The sequence below is a fragment of the Sorex araneus genome, chromosome 9, assembly GCF_027595985.1.
Source record: "Sorex araneus isolate mSorAra2 chromosome 9, mSorAra2.pri, whole genome shotgun sequence".
NCBI classification, from domain to species: Eukaryota; Metazoa; Chordata; class Mammalia; order Eulipotyphla; family Soricidae; genus Sorex; species Sorex araneus.
This window is the reverse complement of record NC_073310.1, coordinates 11030533-11047894: the sequence shown is the minus strand read 5'-3', so window position 1 is coordinate 11047894 and position 17362 is coordinate 11030533. Positions and strand designations below refer to the sequence as shown.

Below are 17362 nucleotides of genomic sequence, written 5' to 3'. Positions count from 1 at the left end.
GCTGAGGAGGAGAGTCTGTAAGGTCACACCCGTGTTGAGATGCACGGGACAGCTCCGGCTGGCGAGGGCTGCGTGCTCACTCCGCTCTGTCCCCCAGCCCTGGCCATGGGTCTGTGTGTCGCCATGATCGCCTTCGTCCGCCTGCCCAGCCTCAAGGTCTCCTGTCTGCTCCTCTCAGGGCTTCTCATCTACGACGTCTTTTGGGTAAGCGCCGCGCCACGCCCTGTGGGTTGCTGGGAAGGGGCCGGCTCACCCCTGCTCCTGACCTGAGATGAGCAGGAGGCCCCGAGCACCCTGGGTGGGGCCGTTGGCGTTTGCAGGGCCGAGGCGGGCTTCGGGACTGTCAGCTTGTGAGTGAGGAGTAGAGGAGGGGGTCCGTGGGGTGCATGCCCGGGAGCATGCTGTGGGCCGGGAGAGGACACAGACTCCGCAGGGACAGGGCGGCCCAGCTTCTGTCCCCAGCACTGCCAGGTGTGCCCCCAGAAACCTAAAATTTATGATTTAAAAAAAAAAAAAAACGGCGGTGCCGTGCTGTAAGCTTGTGCTCGCGAGGACCGAGGGGGCTGGCCCCGCGCCCAAGTCCCTGTGTGTCCCCTTGGCAGGTGTTCTTCTCCGCCTACATCTTCAACAGCAACGTCATGGTGAAGGTGGCCACGCAGCCGGCCGACAACCCCCTGGACGTCCTCTCCCGGAAGCTCCACCTGGGGCCCAATGTGGGGCGTGATGTGCCTCGCCTGTCGCTGCCCGGAAAGCTGGTCTTCCCCAGGTAGGCCAGGGCCCTCTCCCTCACGGGCCTGCGCACACGGCAGGGCGGGGCGTGTCTCCCTGTGCTGCGGCCTCGGCTCTTCCCTCCAACACGTGGACCTCGGCCCTCTGCTTGGTCCCCGGGGAGCATGGGACAGGCGGCTGGGCCTGGAGAGCAGCAGCTGTCACTCACGAGGCGGGACTTCCGCCTGCCACCCAGAATCACCCAGAGTCACCCAGGCCGGGCCCCCTCCGGCCCCCCCCCCAGCAAATGCGCACAGCTCAGCTGACCTGCCAGCAGGGGCCGAGGCCACCTCGGCCTCACTGATGGTGGCTCCTCCCGCCCAGCTCCACCGGCAGCCATTTCTCCATGCTGGGCATCGGGGACATCGTGATGCCCGGCCTCCTGCTGTGCTTCGTCCTGCGCTACGACAACTACAAGAAGCAGGCCAGCGGCGACTCCTGCGGCGCCTCGGGCCCCGCCAACATCTCGGGCCGCATGCAGAAGGTCTCCTACTTCCACTGCACCCTCATCGGATACTTCGTAGGTGAGCGGGCTTGACCGGTCACTGCCGCCCTCTGGGACACGGGTCCCCGCACAGACAGGTCGGTGCTCGGGGGGTAGCAGCGGGATCCAAGAACATTCTAGGCCCAGGACAGACCAGAGTCGCGCCCGCCCACCCCGTCATCGTGGCACCTCATGTACTCAGTGGCGTCCTTGAGTGGACAGGACGAGTGTCACGTCTGTTTCTGCTCACGCACAGGCCCCTCGGAGGCTGGTAGCCGGGTCCATGACCCTAGTCCTGCAGGCGCCCCCGCCTGTGACCCCAGGGCACCCAAGAACACAGCGAGTCCCCACAGCAGCCCTGCCTAGCAGCCTTGGGTGTGAAGGCCATTGTCCCTCCAGATCGTGAGTCTGGGGTGGGGTCAGCACTGGCCAGTTTCAGGCATTTGCTGGGAACCTGTGGGTCAGTGGTCAGCGATGCCCCTGACCGAGGTGACAGCAAGTGAAGAGACGTGGGGCTTGAACCCCGCCTTCTGCCTCCCGCTCCGGCAGTCACCGAGCCCTGGAGTCAATGCAGAGCAGGCCACGGGCCCCTCCCTGGCTTGGTCCCGCTCGAGTGGGCCCAGGGGCTCGTCCGTCCCCTCACCGTGCCACCGCCCCCAGGTCTGCTCACCGCGACGGTGGCGTCTCGCATTCACCGAGCAGCCCAGCCTGCCCTCCTCTACCTGGTGCCGTTCACCTTGTTGCCGCTCCTCACGATGGCCTACTTAAAGGTGAGCACCCCGTGGCCAATTGCTGGCCAGCCCCCAGAGCCCCCAGACTCCCTGCTGGTCTGAACGGAAAACCCTGTCGCCATCTGGTTTCTTCTGGTTCGGTTTTGGGCCACATCCTGCGATACTCAGCACTTCCTCCGGCTCTGTACTCTGGGATCACTCCTGGTGGTGCTCAGGAGACCGCATGGGCTGCCGGGGTCAACTCCGGTCGGCTGTGTGCCTGGCACATGCCCCGCCCACCGTGCCGTCGCTCCAGCCCCTCTCCTGCTAGCACACAGCAGTGCAGACATGATAGGATTCACCAGTAGAGGGAAGCCCGTGTTCTGTCACTCCACGGGCTCCGCCCCTTGCCCCATCGTCTGCGCCACCCGCACAGACAAGCGTCTCCCTTCCGTCCGCAGGGTGACCTCCGGCGGATGTGGTCCGAGCCCTTCCACTCCAAGTCCAGCAGCTCCCGGTTCCTGGAAGTATGATGGATCCCAGCCAAGAGCAGCCGGCCGAGTCCTTGGTGCCGACACATGGTTTCATTTCCGAGCTGGCCTGGTGCGCAGAGACGGGCCTGTTTGGGGACCTGCCGCGGGGCGGAATTTGCATTTGCAGGAGTGAGGCGCGGGAGCCCTGCCCGCCTGCCCGCCCCAGACTGTTAGGAGCGGAGCCCAGCGCCCCCGGGCCCGGCCCGGTCCTTGTGAACACTAAAGGCTGGGCAGCGCCAGACACCGCAGTTTCTCCCGTGAGCCTCGAGAACTTTGGGACCAGTTTCCTCTGGGGGACTCCGTGTCAGGACTGAGACAGAAGCTCTTCTGTCGTTAGATTCTTCTTTCCTTTTTTTGGATTTATTAAATAATTCCTGTGGGGGTGAAGCGACTTCTTAAACCCACAGACACTGAGTGACTTCCTGCCACCTGCGCATACGAGCTCCGTGTCAGGAGTCCAGCGTCCACCCGGACGTCGTCAGCCGCGGCCCAGGGCCGACTGTGCCGTCACCTGCGGGCCGCTGCGCCGTAGCATGTAGAGCGGCTTCCGCGGTCCCCCGGGCCCGCCACTATAGTATTTGTACGATAGACGCCCGGACTCCAAGGGACGCGCACTGGGTCTGGCCGCGCGGCCGACGAGGGGTGCGCCGCCAACACTCCAGGGCCCTTTGCGTTTTCCACCGGCTTCGCTCCCTCGCTGAGGTTTTAGTCGTTTCTTGAACCAGTGCATGTATTATAGCGGCAGCTGGCTTCGTGCTTTCCGATCATAGTGATGTACTCCCTGTAAATACATTTTTCTATTTTCTATTTTTTTGTATTTTTGGTTTTTGGCATTTTGTTTCATTGGTGTGCTGTATTTTCCATGCCCTCACTCCTTTAAGAAGAAAAAAAAAAAGGAAAAAAGCAACACGGTCCTGTCCTTGGTGTTGTGATTCTAAGCCTCAGTTTACCAGAAGGGGAGGGGCACACTTCAGAAATGGGGGAGTGATGGGGACTGGAGCAATAGCACAGCGGGTAGGGCGTTTGCCTTGCACGTGGCCGACCCGGGTTCGAATCCCAGCATCCCATATGGTCCCCCGAGCACTGCCAGGAGTAATTCCTGAGTGCTTGAGCCAGGAGTAACCCCTGAGCATCGCCGGGTGTGACCCAAAAAGCAAAAGAAAAAAGACAGGAGCGGGGGGAGTGAGCATATCCTCCTGCCGGCCCTGGGGCTGGGTCTCTGCTGGGGTGTCACATCCGCTGGCCGGGCAGAATGGAAGGGGCCCATGTCCCCCCTGCCGTGCTCCTGGGCTGTGGGGACTCTCCTGAGGGAGGGCTCTGGAATTTCCCCATTTAGGGTCTCGCCCCTTTCTAGCCTTTGTCATCTCATCTTCACGTTTGGTCGTGGGGCACCAGCAGAATTCCATCCGTCACCGCCCTGCCTCTTTCCCAGGGAAGACTCGACCGTCTCCACACGCCACCTGGAACCCAAGTGTTGTTCCCCGCCCCTCCCCTCAAAGCCCCGGTGGAGGGTAAAGGTCATGTGTGCACCTGCCTGTCACAGGCCGCCTTGCTTGGAGGGGGAGAGACTCGGAGCACACACCAGCCCTGGTTCGAGGAATTCCCAGGCCCCGGTGCTCATGGGGAACCAGGCTCCGCTCCTGCACTCTCCCCAGCCCTGGCTAAACTCTTCCAACCTTACACTTAACAAATGATTTCAAAGGGCCGAGAGATAGCCACCTTGCATGTGGCCTCACCCGACTTTGATCCCCAGCATCCCTTAGGGCCCCCCAGTGATTCCTGAGTGTAGAGCCAGAAATAACCCTGAGTACCTCCAGGTGTGCCCCCCCCCCAAAAAAAAAAAATAAACTTCACAGGCCAGGGATGTGGCTCAGTGGTAGAAGACTTGCACGTGTGAGGCCCTGGGTTTGATGAGATGTTCCGCCGAGCCCTGGAAGTGACCCCCCCCCCTGCCCCAGCATCCCCCCGTGTGGCCCAGAAAGCCACAACCGCCCACCCCTGAGCCGCAGGCGAAGGGCCAGCCAGAGCCCTCCGGCCTGAGCAGAAACGCTCGTGTTCTTTCTTCCGAGCCCTCCGCCACGGCCGCTAGAGCGAGCCCTGCTTCTGCAGGGAGGCGGGGTAAGGGGTGCACTTTCGAGCTCCACACACAGACCCTTTCTCGCCTTCCCTCATCTCGGGGCTGCAGGGGAGAAGCCCCAACACCCCCCTCAGCGCTCCCGAACTCCCCTCACGGAGCCTGCAGGTAGGAACTCACCCGCCGGGGAACATTTTCCTTATTTGGGCTTACGCTTGGACAGCCACATTTACCCCAGGCGCTGCCTGTGCCCATTCTCTGAGTCTGAGTGACAGGGCTGCTGGCTGGCTGGCAAGGGTGACCCCTCACACCCCAGAGAGAAAGGGGCCAGAGCAAGAGTGTCAGAGGAAGGGACTTCTGACATGCTCAACCCATTTTGATCTCCGGCACCCCATAGAGACTCCAGCCAGGGCTGGGGCACAGGGGTGCAGACGCTGCCTGTCCTGCACGTGCTGCCCGACCCTGGCTCCATCGCAGACATCACATATGGTTTACCCTGAACCCCAAGTGTGACCCGAAAACCAAAGGAGAAAACAAAGGCCACGTTCTCGTCAGGGTGGATGACGTTCCGTCCTGCCAGGAAAAGGTCATAGAACCCGGGCCTGCTGCCGCCACCCTGCACCCCAGCCTGTTGGGACAGGCCTGCTGGGCCCCACACGCCCTCCCAGTTCTCTGGCAAGTCGCAACAGTGAAAGTGCTTCAAAAGCTGCAGCTCCCGATAGGGCCACCACGAATCCCAGGGCACGACTCGCCCTGTGCCCTCTTCTGGGAGGGCTGAGTCAGGCTAGAGGGGGGCCTTGGTTTACACCCAACAACGCTCGGGTCACCGTGGCTCTGCTCGGGGACGGCTCCTTGAGGTGCCCGGCGTGGGGAGCTGACCCGGGTCGGCCGGGAGCATGGTACCCCCGTACTATACGCCCCTGTGGGGGTTGTTTCTTTCAGGAATGTGTGTTCCTGGGAAAGGCAGGTGCCTGCTGGTCACTAGAGCCAACCTGATGAACTCCAAATTCCAACTCCAGCCCACCCCCCGCCACCCCCCGCCAACGCCAGCACTCCTGCCCCCTTCAGTCAGCCCCAGAGTGCCCAGACCTTCAATGAGTCCGTCTGTCTCAGTGCCGGATGCTCTAGGGAACCCCAGACACCCTGATCCCTCCTGGGGTCAGCCCTGCACTCTGGGGTGCCCCTTGGCTTCATGCCAGGGCAGGCGGGCTGGGCCTGTGGAGGCCCCAGAACTGTCCTGCACTTTGGGAAGTTGGCGAGCGAGGATCACATCTGGGCCAGAGACTCACCCCAGGCCTGGGGAGAGGCCCCGAGGGCTGGAGCTCAGGCCTGGCATGTGTGAGGTCTCAGTACTGGTCCCTGGCACCGCCTGACAAGTGCCCCCAGGCATTGATAGTCAGAGCCTGGTGGCCCGACCGCCACCGCAGAGGGCCAGGAGGTCCATCGGCCAGAGCACACACTGAAGGGGAGAGCCAGGTGGGTCCCCTGCAGCCTCCCGGTGTGCCACCCCAGAACAGACCTCCCCAGTCAATGCGGGGGCCTCCGTCGCCTCCGGTCACAGGAGTTAGTGGCTGGATGCGGGCCAGGGCCCCTATAGGGCTTGGGCCCTGTCTGAGGATGCCCAGGCCCATGAAGCTGACCACGGTGGGGAGGGTCAGGTAAGACTTGCCTGGTCTGCACACAAGGAGGCCCCCGCGTCCCGGAGCTTAGGGCCGGGGGTCCCACCAGAACCGCGGCAGTCCGGGAAAGGGCCTCTTTGACTGTGGCTCCATGCCCGTCATCAACACCCCAGGACCAAAGTCTCGGGTCGGGCTCTCGGACACACAAACAGGAGCTGCTATGTCTGTCACGGGCTGGTTCAGGCGGGCCCGGGAGGGGAGAGCAGGTTCCCACAGACACCAGGAAAGCCAGGACAAGTGTCTGGAGAGGTGGGGGTGGAGAGGAGCAAGGGCTGCGTGACCCGTCCCCCACGCACAGGCCGGCCCGCTGTCTGCTCGTGACCGTCCCGCGAGCACAAGCTGACATGCTGTCCGCTTGGCCGGACGGCCCTGACCTTGGCCTGTGGCTGAGGACACAGTGGGGGCGACCTGCCTGGGAGGTGTGGCAAGAAGAAAAGCCACAGGACAGCGTGGTGACTGGGCCCCAGCCATGGCCAGAGCCTCCCCGGGCAGTGCTGCCAACATCTCCAGGTCCCCAGGACCACTTCGTGCGGCACCAACCTGGTGCTAGGTGGACTCGGCATCTGCTGTTGCCGGGGCTGGAACCCAGGGCCGCCCAGCCTTACCGCGCAGATGACCCGCTGTTTCCATAAGAAGGAATTCCAGAAAGGAGCGGGTTACCTTGCCCAGGTAGGAGCCCAAATCTTGGCTCCTCAGACACGGGGTGGCAGCCAAATCCCAGAGGGCAGCTCCAGCTGCTGCCCGCACAGGACCATCCAAGATTCTAGCTGTCAACTGTGCGCTTTAAAAAATAAAATGCAGGGGCTGGAGCGATAGCACAGCGGGTAGGGCATTTGCCTTGCATGCGGCCGACCCGGGTTTGATTCCCAGCATCCCATAGGTCCCCCAAGCACCGCCAGGAGTAATTCCTGAGTGCAGAGCCAGGAGTAACCCCTGTGCATCGCCAGGTGTGACCCCCAAAAAAAAGCAAAAAAATAAAATTAAATTAAAAAAAATAGGGCCGGAGCAATAGCACAGCGGGTAGGGCGTTTGCCTTGCATGCGGCCGACCTGGGTTCGATCCCCGGCATCCCATATGGTCCCCCAAGCACTTCCAGGAGCAATTCTTGAGTGCAAAGCCAGGAGTAGCCCCTGAGCATCGCTGGGTGTGACCCAAAAAGCAAAAAAAAATAAAATAAGTAAATAAAATGCAGGGGTTGGAGCGATAGCACAGCGGGTAGGGCATTTGCTTTGCTTGCGGCAGACTCGGGTTTGAGTCTCAGCATCCCATACGGTCCCCCCGAGCACTGCCAGGAGTAATTCTTGAGTGCATGAACCAGGAGTAACCCCCATGCATCGCCGTTGTGACCCAAAAAAGCAAAAAGAAAATAAAATGCAGGGGCTGGAGCAATAGTACAGCAGATAGGGCGTTTGCCTTGCATGCGGCTGAGTTGGGTTTGATCCCCGGCATCCCATATGGTTCCCCCAGAACCACCAGGAGTAATTCCTGAGTGCAGAACCAGCAGTAAGCTCTGAGCATCAGTGGGTATGATCCCCCCCCAAAAAAAAAATGGTGGGCTTCCCTGACTTACAGAAAATATACAGCAAACATACTATGAGACGTTGAAAAGGGAACCTACTGAATGAGAAAACTCTGCAGTGTACCTGCTAAGGGTTAAGATCCGGAATACACCAAGAACTACAGCTCAACAACAAAACTGGCTGAGGATCTCAACAGATCTTTCTCCGAAGCAGACACATACAAAGGGCCATTAGCACGTGAAGTACATCACTGACCTTTAAAGGAAAACAAAACTATAGTATCCCAAAAATGGGGTGGGGCTCCACCAGGGAGTGAGGACAGGGAGTGAGGCGTTTGGATACAGGGGACCCAGGTTTAACGCCAGACTCCTGAGCACCACCAGGGGTCACTCCTGAGCACAGAGTCAGCGGCAGCACCTGACACTGCCACGTTTGGACCCCGAACAATTCATTTAGAAATCCAGTGAAGTTGTAGGAGACAAAAAACAGACAAAAACCGACGGTTCCTCTGCAAGTCACAACCTAGCAGAGAGGAATGAAGATTTCCACTTACGGTTGCATCCCCAAAAAAGAAGACTTGGTTAAAGCCTTCCCTGAGGCCACAGAGCCTGTGCTACAGCTTCAGGGACGACGCCGTGGCAGACTCTGCCCCACAGTGTAAGGTCACCAGTTTGACCCCCGCGCCGCCCCCATGGGCCCAGCGTGCCCCCTCCAGCCTGAGGTGCTTGCGACCGTGGCCAGGAGCACAGCTCTGGGCAAGCATGACCATCAGGAAGTATCTGAGCAACAACACGGGGAATGTGACACCCACCCCTCCCCCGCCAGCACAACCAAGGGTGTGTTTAATCTCGGGGCTCCCAGCAGCGACGCAAGGACGGACACAGGATGAAGGCTCGAATCTCACGAAGGAAACCCCCGGCACAGGATGAAGGCTCGAATCTCACGAAGGAAACCCCCGGCGCAAATGAGCGGAAGGATTCAGGGGCCAGCCAGGGCTCAGTCCTCAGCACCCCACCTGCTCCCCTGGGCCCCGCCAGGAGTAAGCCCTGGGCACAGCTGGGTGTCGCCCCTGCCCCACCCCCATAAACTGGCTAATGGGCCTTTCCACCCTGAGCTCCCGGTGTGTCTCACTCCGCGGGTTTCCCCTCTTAGCTTATACTCTTAGATCAAACTACTTTAGCCACCTTAAAAAAAAAGGGGGGGGGGTTAACAGTGAGGCCAGGGAGCGGCTCACCGGCTGGAGCACAGCTTTGCATGCAGGAGGCCCAGGTTCAATCCCTGAGCCCCGCCAGGAGTGATCCCTGAGCACCACCTGGGGGCGGGGTGGGTTGCGGCGGAGGGAGGAGAGGGAGTCCCCCAAACTGAGGATAACCAAGGTCACAAAAGCCAAATCCAGTCTGAGAAACTTGGAGCAAGTGAACAACTGCGCAGGCAGTGGCCGAGGGGAGGGGGCTGCCCTGCCTGGGCGCCCCCGGAACCCCTGAGGGTGGGGCACAGACTTCCCCACAGCCACCAGCTAGATTCGAGGTGCCAATGGCCGGGGGGAGGAATTCAGCTTCGCTCCAAGCCAGGGGCAGCTGCGGCCTCTGCCCCACCGGCCCTGACCCGTCCGTCGGAGCACTGGGACCCACGGTGGGTGGACTCGCCGGGGCCCTTCCCCTGCAGCTCCCGGCCGGCACAGCCCCCCAGCACTGGCACGTGGGGGTGCCCCCAGCCCGGAGCGGGGGGAGCCAAACACCAGGGCAGGGGCCCAGAGTTGGAGTGGAGCTCGCCCGTGCCCTCCCCACACACCTGCTGCCGTCTCACCTGGGAGGGGCTCAGGTGGGGCTTCCCGGAGCAATGACCCACCGAAGTCCTCACCCTCTGAGTCAATACTTCGCGGAGGGGTGCGCGCTGGGGGCCCTCGGGACACCCCCGAGTGCTTGCCTGGGGCGGGAGGAAGGCCGCGATCGCCCTGCGGGGCCCTCACCTGCGTGCCCGCCTGGGCAGGTCCGCCAGGTGCGCGCAATCGGCAGCGGCCGCGTGCCCCGCCCCGCCCCGCCAGGCGCGGCCCCCTGCGAGCCTCCGACCGGCCACGCGGGGGCGCTGCGGGCCCGGCCCGGGTCTGGCGGGATCCACGCCCTCCCCGTGCCACAGGCGCCCCAAAGCCGCTGCACCCCTGCAACCGCGTGGACCCGCTCCCCTCCCCAGGGCCGGGCAGAGACTGGACCACGGGGCGGGGGAACGAGCTTTATTCCGGACCCGCCCCCCAGCAGGCGCGCAGAGGAGCAGGGAAAGGGGCTGGTGGCCACAGAGCAGCCAGCCCCTGACCTGGGGCAAAACGGTCCGTCCAGCGCCTCCTGCCAGACGCCGGGCCCACGGCCCAGCACCCGGAACCGAGCGGCCCATTGGTGCCAGGGCCTGTGAGAGACAAGGCACAGAGGTGCAGGGGCACAGCCAAGGCGCCCGGCGGAGTAGGGGTGTCACCCGACAGTTCGGGCCCCCAGCACCGGCCTGGGGAGGGCGGGCTGAGCCCTTCCAGCAGGTCTCACCCTGCGGCGGCCCGGGGTGCCCAGTCTGGCTGGCCGGCAGGTGCGGGCCACGTGGCGGGCGCCCCTTCCCTCGGTCCGTGGCCCCGGGGCCCCGTGCTCAGCTCCGGTAACTCTTGAGCACGTGCCCGGCAATGACCAGCTTCTGGATCTCGCTGGTGCCCTCGTAGATCTCGGTGATCCGCGCATCCCGGTAGTGGCGCTCGGCTGGCATCTCGGTCACGTAGCCCATGCCCCCCAGGATCTGGATGGCCTAGGGGGAGCGCAGGGGGCCGGAGGGGAAGAGGGTCCCTCAGCCCGGGGCCGGGGTGGGGGAGGGGGCAGGCAGGGCTCGAGGGGTGCTGGGACCCTCACCTGGTGGCTGATGGCCGTTGCAGCCTCCGACGCCGCCAGCTTGGCCATGGCTGCCTCCTAGCGGCGGGCACGGGGGCGTCAGAACCCTCAGCCGGGGTGGGGGGGCCCCGAGCAGGGGGTGACCCCACCCTGACTCCTCCCGGGACCCCTTGCGGGAGGCACCTTGGTGAACGGCTTCTTGTTGTCCTTGAGCATGGCAGCACGCCAGGTCAGCAGCCGGGCACTCTCCAGCGCCAGCGCCATGTCCGCCAGCTTGAACTGCAACCCGCGCGGCCCACAGTCAGCCGGAGGCGGGGAGGGGGGCAGGGTGGCGCCCCCCGTGGCCCCGCACCAGCCCCCCTACCTGGATGCCCTGCAGCTTGGTGAGGGGCGCCCCGAAGGCCATGCGTGTCTCGGCGTAGTTCACGGCACAGTCCAGGGCGGCCTGGCCGATGCCCAGCGCCTGGGAGGCGATGCCGATGCGGCCCATGTCCAGGGTTTGCTGTGGAGACGCCGGGTCAGCGGCTGGGGCCGGGGGGCGCGGCCTCCCCCCGCCCCCGCCCACTCACCATGGCGATCTTGAAGCCCATGCCCGGCTCCCCCAGCAGGTTCTCCTTGGGGATGCGACAGTCCTCGAAGATGAGGTTGGCGGTGGACGAGGCCCGGATGCCCAGCTTGTCCTCCTTCTTGCCCAGCGTCAGCCCGGGTGTGGGCATGGGGACCAGGAAGGCGCTGATGCCCTAAGGGCGCAGACACCCGGGGGCTCGGGGGCGACCCCGCGGCCCAGCCCTCAAACCACGCCCCCCTGCCGGCTCCTCGGGGAAGCTCTGGGCCCCCACCGCGGGGGCATCCAGAAACCCAGCTGACCCCCGGTCTCCTGACCCGCTCGGGCCCCCACCTTGTTCTTCAAGGACCTGTCTGTGCTGGCGAAGACCACGGTGGCCGAGGCGTCCCAGGAGTTGGTGATCCAGGCTTTGGTGCCGTTCAGGACCCACGAGTCCCCGTCTGCCCGGGCAGTGGTGCTGGCGGCTCCCGCGTCACTGCCGTTCCCTGTCCCCCACGCAGATTCAGGATCCCGTCACCTCCGCAGAGAGACTGGCCTTTGGCAGGGGAGCACCCCAGCCTCACGGCGCACCCACCCCTGCAGTGTCCCAGCCCCGGCTCATACCCCAGCATTCACGCCTTACCCCTGCAATGTCCTAGCCCCGGCTCACGCCCCAACACTCTCACATCCCACCCCTGCAGTGTCCGAGCCTGGCTCACACCCCAGCACTCTCACGCCTCACCTCTGCAATGTCCTAGCCCCAGCTCATGTCCCAGCACTCTCACACCCCATCCCTGCAGTGTCCCAGCCCCGGCTCATGCCCCAGCACTCTCACACCCCACCCCTGCAGTGTTCCAGCCCAGCTCACATCCCAGCACTCTCACACCCCACCCCTGCAGTGTCCCAGCCCCGGCTCATGCCCCAGCACTCTCACACCCCACCCCTGCAGTGTCCCAGCCTGGCTCACGGCCCAGTACTCTCACGCCTCACCCCTGCAGTGTCCCAGCCCCGGCTCACGCCCCAGCACTCTCACGCCTCACCCCTGCAGTGTCCCAGCCCCAGCTCCCACCCCAGCACTCACGGCACACCCCTGCAATCTCCCAGCCCTGGCTCACGCCCCAGCACTCTCACACCTCACCCCTGCAGTGTCCTGGCCCCGGCTCGCACCCCAGCACTCTCATGCCTCACCCCTGCAGTGTCCCAGCCCCAGCTCACGCCCCAGCCCCCACCACACAGAAGGTCCGGGCGCAGCCATCTCCCTAAGCTGAACCAGGTTCCCGAGAAAGGGGACAGGGGCCGAGGGGGACCCAGCAGCTGGGAGGCTTCCAGCCAAAAGTCCCTCCCAGCTCAGCACCAGCCCCATGCAGACCCCTGGCCCAGCGCAAACCCCAGGCTCGGGAAAACCAGCTCCGACCTGTGGGCCACCCTACCTCTGAGGGGCGCCAGGGCCCCCGCGGGTACCTGGTTCGCTGAGGGCGAAGCAGCCAATCTTGTCGCCGCTGGTGAAGGGCGTGACCCACTGAGCCTTCTGCTCCTGGGAGCCGAACTTCATGATGGGCCCCAGGTAGAGGGACTGTGGGGCAGAGGAGGGACCCTGAGCCCGGCACCTCCGAGCCCCGGGGACGTTGTCCGCAGAGGCGCACCTGGAGGGCCGGGGGTGGGGGGCACTCACGTTGTTGACGCTCATGATGACGCCGCTGGACGCGCAGCCGCGGCTGATCTCCTCCATGGCGATGGCGTAGGCCAGGTAGTCCAGGCCCGCCCCACCCAGCTCCGCGGGCACGTCCATGGCCAGGAGCCCCAGCTCGCCCATCTTCTTCACCTGGGCCCAGGGAGGGGCACCAGCGGTCAGCACTTGCGGAAACTCGGGGCACCGGGGCCCGCCCGCAGCCCGTGACCCTCGGGGGAGGGACAGAGACCCAGCAGCAGCCACAGCCAGCGAGCGGGCAGAGGCACAGGAGGCCTTGGGGTGCAGGGGGCTCCTGAGATGAGGCACAGGACAGCACGGGGCCCCCACGCCACGCCTCTCCACCCAGGGCCTTTAGGTTTTTGTTTGGGGCCCACACCTGGCGGTGCTCAGGGCTTATTCCTGGCTCTGCACTCAGGGATCACTCCTGATGGGCTCATATGGGATGCCAGGGATCAAACACAGGTCGGCCATGTGCAAGGCCAGTGCCCTCCCCGCTGGGCTGTTGCTTTGGCCCCCACCCCAGGGCCTTTGAACATACTACGGCTGCTCAGTAATGCCCTTCCTCAATGCGTCATTCCATTTCGGATCTCAGCTCACGCTTCACAGTCGAGGGCTGCTACCCCATCCTCTCCGAGTCAAACCCCTTCACCATGTGGAGGTGGAGGGACGGAGGAGCCACGGAGGAACTGCCACTGGCTTGCATGGAACAGAGGGCTCCGTCCCTTGTCGTGGGAGCAGCCCTGGGGTCTATCCCCAGCGCCAGGGTGGCCAGACACGACAGTGGGAACTTTTGGGTGGGGAATGAGAAATTTTCTGTTTGATTCTGTTTGGGGGCCACATCTGGCAGTGCTCTGGGGTGACTCCTGGCTCTGCACTCAGGAATCGCTCCTGGCGGTGCTCGGAGGGTCCTATGGGATGTTGGGGATCGGACCCTGGTCTGCCACGTGCAAGGCCTCGGTACGATCACTCTGGGGAATGAGAACAGTAGCGGCCACCACTGAGTGCCTGCTAGGGGCTCGCCTTGGGGGCCCGGGTGGGCTGTGTCACAGGCGCACTCGCCTCCTGCATACGGGACCCCGAGCTTCAAGCCCAGCGTCGCCACGAACAAAAGGGCAAAAGTGAGAGGAAGCGGCAGTGGAGTTCAGAAGACGTTTCCCAGGTGGAATTAAGAAGCCTTAGTATGAAGGGGGAAAAAAGAGTGGGGATACAGGGCTGAATTCTAGAAGTTTCTATATTGCAGGAGAGGTCACTGGAGACAAGGCAAGAGGAGGAAAAGCAGGTTTGTGTACCCGACACGTTTGCTCCAGCCACCCAGTAAACATTCACTGAGGAAAGGAGAAGAAACCGTTTAACACTGTTTAATTCGTTTCCAGGGAGCAAAGCCTAAAATCTGTCGGGGGGCCAGAGCGACAGGACAGCGGGGAGGGGGCTTGCACGCAGCACACCCGGGTTCGATTCCCAGCATCCCATAGGGTCCCCTGAGCACCGCCGGGGTAATTCCTGAGTGCAGAGCCAGGAGTGACCCCTGTGCATCGCCGGGTGTGACCCAGAAAAAACAAACAAGCACATCACAGGTAGGGGCCGGAGTGACAGGACAGCAGGCAGGGTGCTGGCCTTGCATGCAGCCGACTCTAGTTCGATCCCTGAGTCCCACAGAGCCCCCCGAGTACCACCAGGAGTGATCCCTGAGCATCATCGGTGTAGCCCCCACAACACCAGAACAAGCAGGAGAGTCAACATATTCCTGTATACTTCAGCAGCTGCACGGGAAGGTTTGATCACCCTGCCTCGTACCTCGGGGCTGGGGAGAGACCGTACAGCCCCGCGCTCAGGTGACCGGACCCAGTCCAACCCCTGGCACCCGTAGCATCCCCTGAGCTCAGAGCCAGCCTAAGCCCTGAGGACCCCTGGGGGTGGCCCAGAAACAAAACCAAGAATCGTGAAGGAACAGCTGCTTCCCCTCCAAGGGCTTTGGTGGGAAACAGGCGCAAACCCATCACAACTCAGCCCGGGGCCCATTCTCTAGGCACTGCTGTGACTAGCACAGCGCCTGGCACGAGCTGTGCCCAAGGACTCTGGGCTCCCAACCAGACACCACTGTCACTGTCACTGTCACTGGAATCCCCGACGCTGAACCATGCAGTGGCCTGTGCCACGTGACAGAAACTCCTAGATGCATTTCCTAGGCTCAGCGCTCAGGCCGGTTTGGTTTCGTCTTGTTTTGTGTGGAGGGAGAGGGGCCACACCCGGACACCCGGGGCACCTGCTGACGCTCAGGGGTTCCTCCTGGCTCTGCGCTCAGGAATTACTCCTGGCGGTGATCAGGGGGCCAGAGGGGGTGCCGGGATCAAACCCGGGTCGGCTGTGGGCGATGCAGATGCCCTCCCCGCTGGGCCTCTCACCTGCGCTGCCGGGAAGCGATGCTCTTTATCTGCCTCGGCCGCGATGGGCATCAGCTCCTTCTCGGCAAAGTCCCGGCACGTCTGACGCAGCATCTGGTGTGTCTCAGGCAGTTCCACGGACTGGTAGATGGTGTGTAACTGACGCCAGTTGCAGGGACACAGGGCTGCCAGTGTAAGGGGCAGGGGGGAGCAGAAGAGGGTCTATAAAGTGGTCTTGAAACATGTTATCATTTACATTTTTTAAATTTTTTTTCTTTTTGGGTCACACCCGGCGATGCACAGGGGTTACTCCTGGCTCATGCACTCAGGAATTACTCCTGACAATGCTCAGGGAACCCTATGGGATGCTGAAAGTCAAACCCGGGTCAGCTGCGTGCAAGGCAAATGCCCTACCCGCTGTGCTATTGCTCCAGCCCCAACATTTTTTAAATTTTTAAACAATTTTTTTCTTTTAAATTTTTAAAAGGTGGTCTTGAGTACTCCTCATAATAACAGAGACTCTCAAGCCAGAGTGATGGTTCAGCAAGGGCGGGCACTGGCCTTAAGCGCAGCCAACCTGGGTTCAATTCCTGGCATCCCACTAGGTCCCGGGAGCCTCACCAGGAGGCCAGGGGCGAGCCAGGTTATGGTCCAGTAACACAAAGGAAACATATTAACAGGGATTCACTAACCGGGGCCTCTCCGCCGGGGAGGATTTTAGCCCCCACGGGCCCTTTGGCAACATCTGGAGCTGTTTTTGGTTTTCGCAACTCCAGGGGAGAACTCCACTCGGGCGGAGTGGACACACTGGCCTCCAAGGCAGGGTGCTGGTGACCAGGGACGCCGGTACCAGGTGTCAGCAGACCCCTCGGAGCAGCCCACGCTAGCGGACGGCGGGGTTCCTGCGTGCACTGGCCGCTGCCCACACACGGCCCTCCCGGGCCTCGGATCACACGCCTAAGCCGGGTCACGGCACCTGCGGCCTTCGAGGCCGCGTCTATAAAACGTCTATAAAACCGAACTCAGCTCCCGGGAGCCGCGGCGCGGCGGGAGCTGTGCCCGCCAGGGGTCAGCGGCCACCGCTGGAGAGCCGGGGGGGGGGGGGCGGGGAAACACGTGCGGGCCGGGCAGCGCCCACGTGCCGTGCTTTCCCCCCTGCGACCACCTCACACCGAGACCGCGGGGGCGGCCGGGGGCCGAGCGCTTCGCCCAAGGTCACGGCTGTGCGGGTTCGGTCCCAGGCCCGCCCCGGAGGGGGGCGGTGCCCCGACCCCGGCGAGGGGCAGCCGGGAGGGCGAGGGGCGTGCGGGCGTTGCCGGGGGCACAGGCGGGAGCGGGCGCCGCGCTCGGGGGCGGGGGTCGCGGCCGGGCCCGGCGGTGCCCAGGGCCGCGGGCGCGCAGGCGCGGGCGGCGGCGGATCTGGGGCAAAGGCCGCGCGCGCCCCGGGAGTGGGCACCGCCCGCGGGGCAGGAGGCCCGGCCGCGGGCACCGGCGCGCGCGAGGCCGGCCGCGGCCACGCCCTGCGGCCCGGCGCGCGCTCACCTCCGCGGACGGGGCCGCAGGCCCGGGCGAGCAGCGCGACGGCCATGGGGCGGTGTTGCAGGGCCTCTCCTCGGCGACCTCGGGCCAGCGGCGCGGGTTCCGGACCTCCGAGAGCCGGACGTCAACGTTCCTCCGGGCCCGCCTCCCGCCCCTGACCACGCCCCTCCCCGCCCCCGGCCCCGCCCAAGACCCGCCTCAGACTCGGCCCCGCCCTCTGCCTCCAGGCCCCGCCTCCACCCCGGGCCCGCCCCAAACCCCGCCTCCACCCTCTGGTCTCGCCTCCGGGCCCCGCCTCCAGCCTCCAGGCCCGGGACTCCAGCCCCACCTTCTGCCTACAGCTCCCGACTCCAGCCCCGCCTCCTGTCCCTGGCCCCGCCTCCCGCCTTCAGCTTCCGATCCCGGCCCCGCCTCCTGCCCCCGGCCCCGCCTCCTGCCCCCGGCCCCGCCTCCTGCCTACAAGCCCCGCCTTCCGAAGGCCCCGCCCCCTGACTGTCACCTCAGGCCCAGCTCCCACCTCTAAATCCCGCCCCTCCACCTCCGGCCCCGCCTCCCGCCCACAGGACTCTCTTCCCGCCC

General features: G+C 64.0%; 2 protein-coding genes across 4 annotated transcripts in view; one reads left to right on the top strand and one right to left on the bottom strand.

Annotated features, from left to right (window-relative positions):
• The window catches only part of SPPL3 (signal peptide peptidase like 3), an 89422-nt gene extending 86120 nt beyond the window's left edge, over positions 1-3302 (top strand). For all 3 annotated transcript variants that reach the window (XM_055147173.1, XM_055147174.1, XM_055147175.1), the window contains exons 7-11: positions 98-204; positions 603-766; positions 1093-1292; positions 1913-2022; positions 2424-3302. In XM_055147173.1, coding sequence (XP_055003148.1) covers positions 98-204; positions 603-766; positions 1093-1292; positions 1913-2022; positions 2424-2495 — 653 coding nt within the window. In that variant the 3' untranslated portion in view covers positions 2496-3302. The remainder of the gene's footprint in view (positions 1-97; positions 205-602; positions 767-1092; positions 1293-1912; positions 2023-2423) is intronic.
• A 6681-nt stretch (positions 3303-9983) lies between these two features.
• On the bottom strand, positions 9984-16941 carry ACADS (acyl-CoA dehydrogenase short chain). Its single transcript, XM_055147142.1, has 10 exons — positions 16787-16941; positions 15266-15429; positions 12846-12995; positions 12635-12746; positions 11528-11679; positions 11199-11369; positions 10994-11131; positions 10813-10908; positions 10651-10707; positions 9984-10549 (listed from the first exon to the last, which is right to left on the bottom strand). Exons 1-10 carry the CDS (start codon positions 16830-16832, stop codon positions 10397-10399), a joined length of 1239 nt encoding a protein of 412 aa, XP_055003117.1. The 5' UTR covers positions 16833-16941; the 3' UTR covers positions 9984-10396.
• Between the last annotated feature and the right edge of the window lie 421 nt (positions 16942-17362).

Bases quoted from the DNA above. Each gene is read 5' to 3' on its own strand.
- ACADS (XM_055147142.1), bottom strand. From the start codon at position 16,832: ATGGCCGTCGCGCTGCTCGCCCGGGCCTGCGGCCCCGTCCGCGGAG. The intron at 12,996-15,265 runs GTGAGAGGCCCA...CCCTGGGCCCAG, and splicing joins ATCGCTTCCCGGCAGCGCAG to GTGAAGAAGATGGGCGAGCT. The intron at 10,909-10,993 runs GTAGGGGGGCTG...CGCGGGTTGCAG, and splicing joins CCAAGCTGCAGGGCATCCAG to TTCAAGCTGGCGGACATGGC.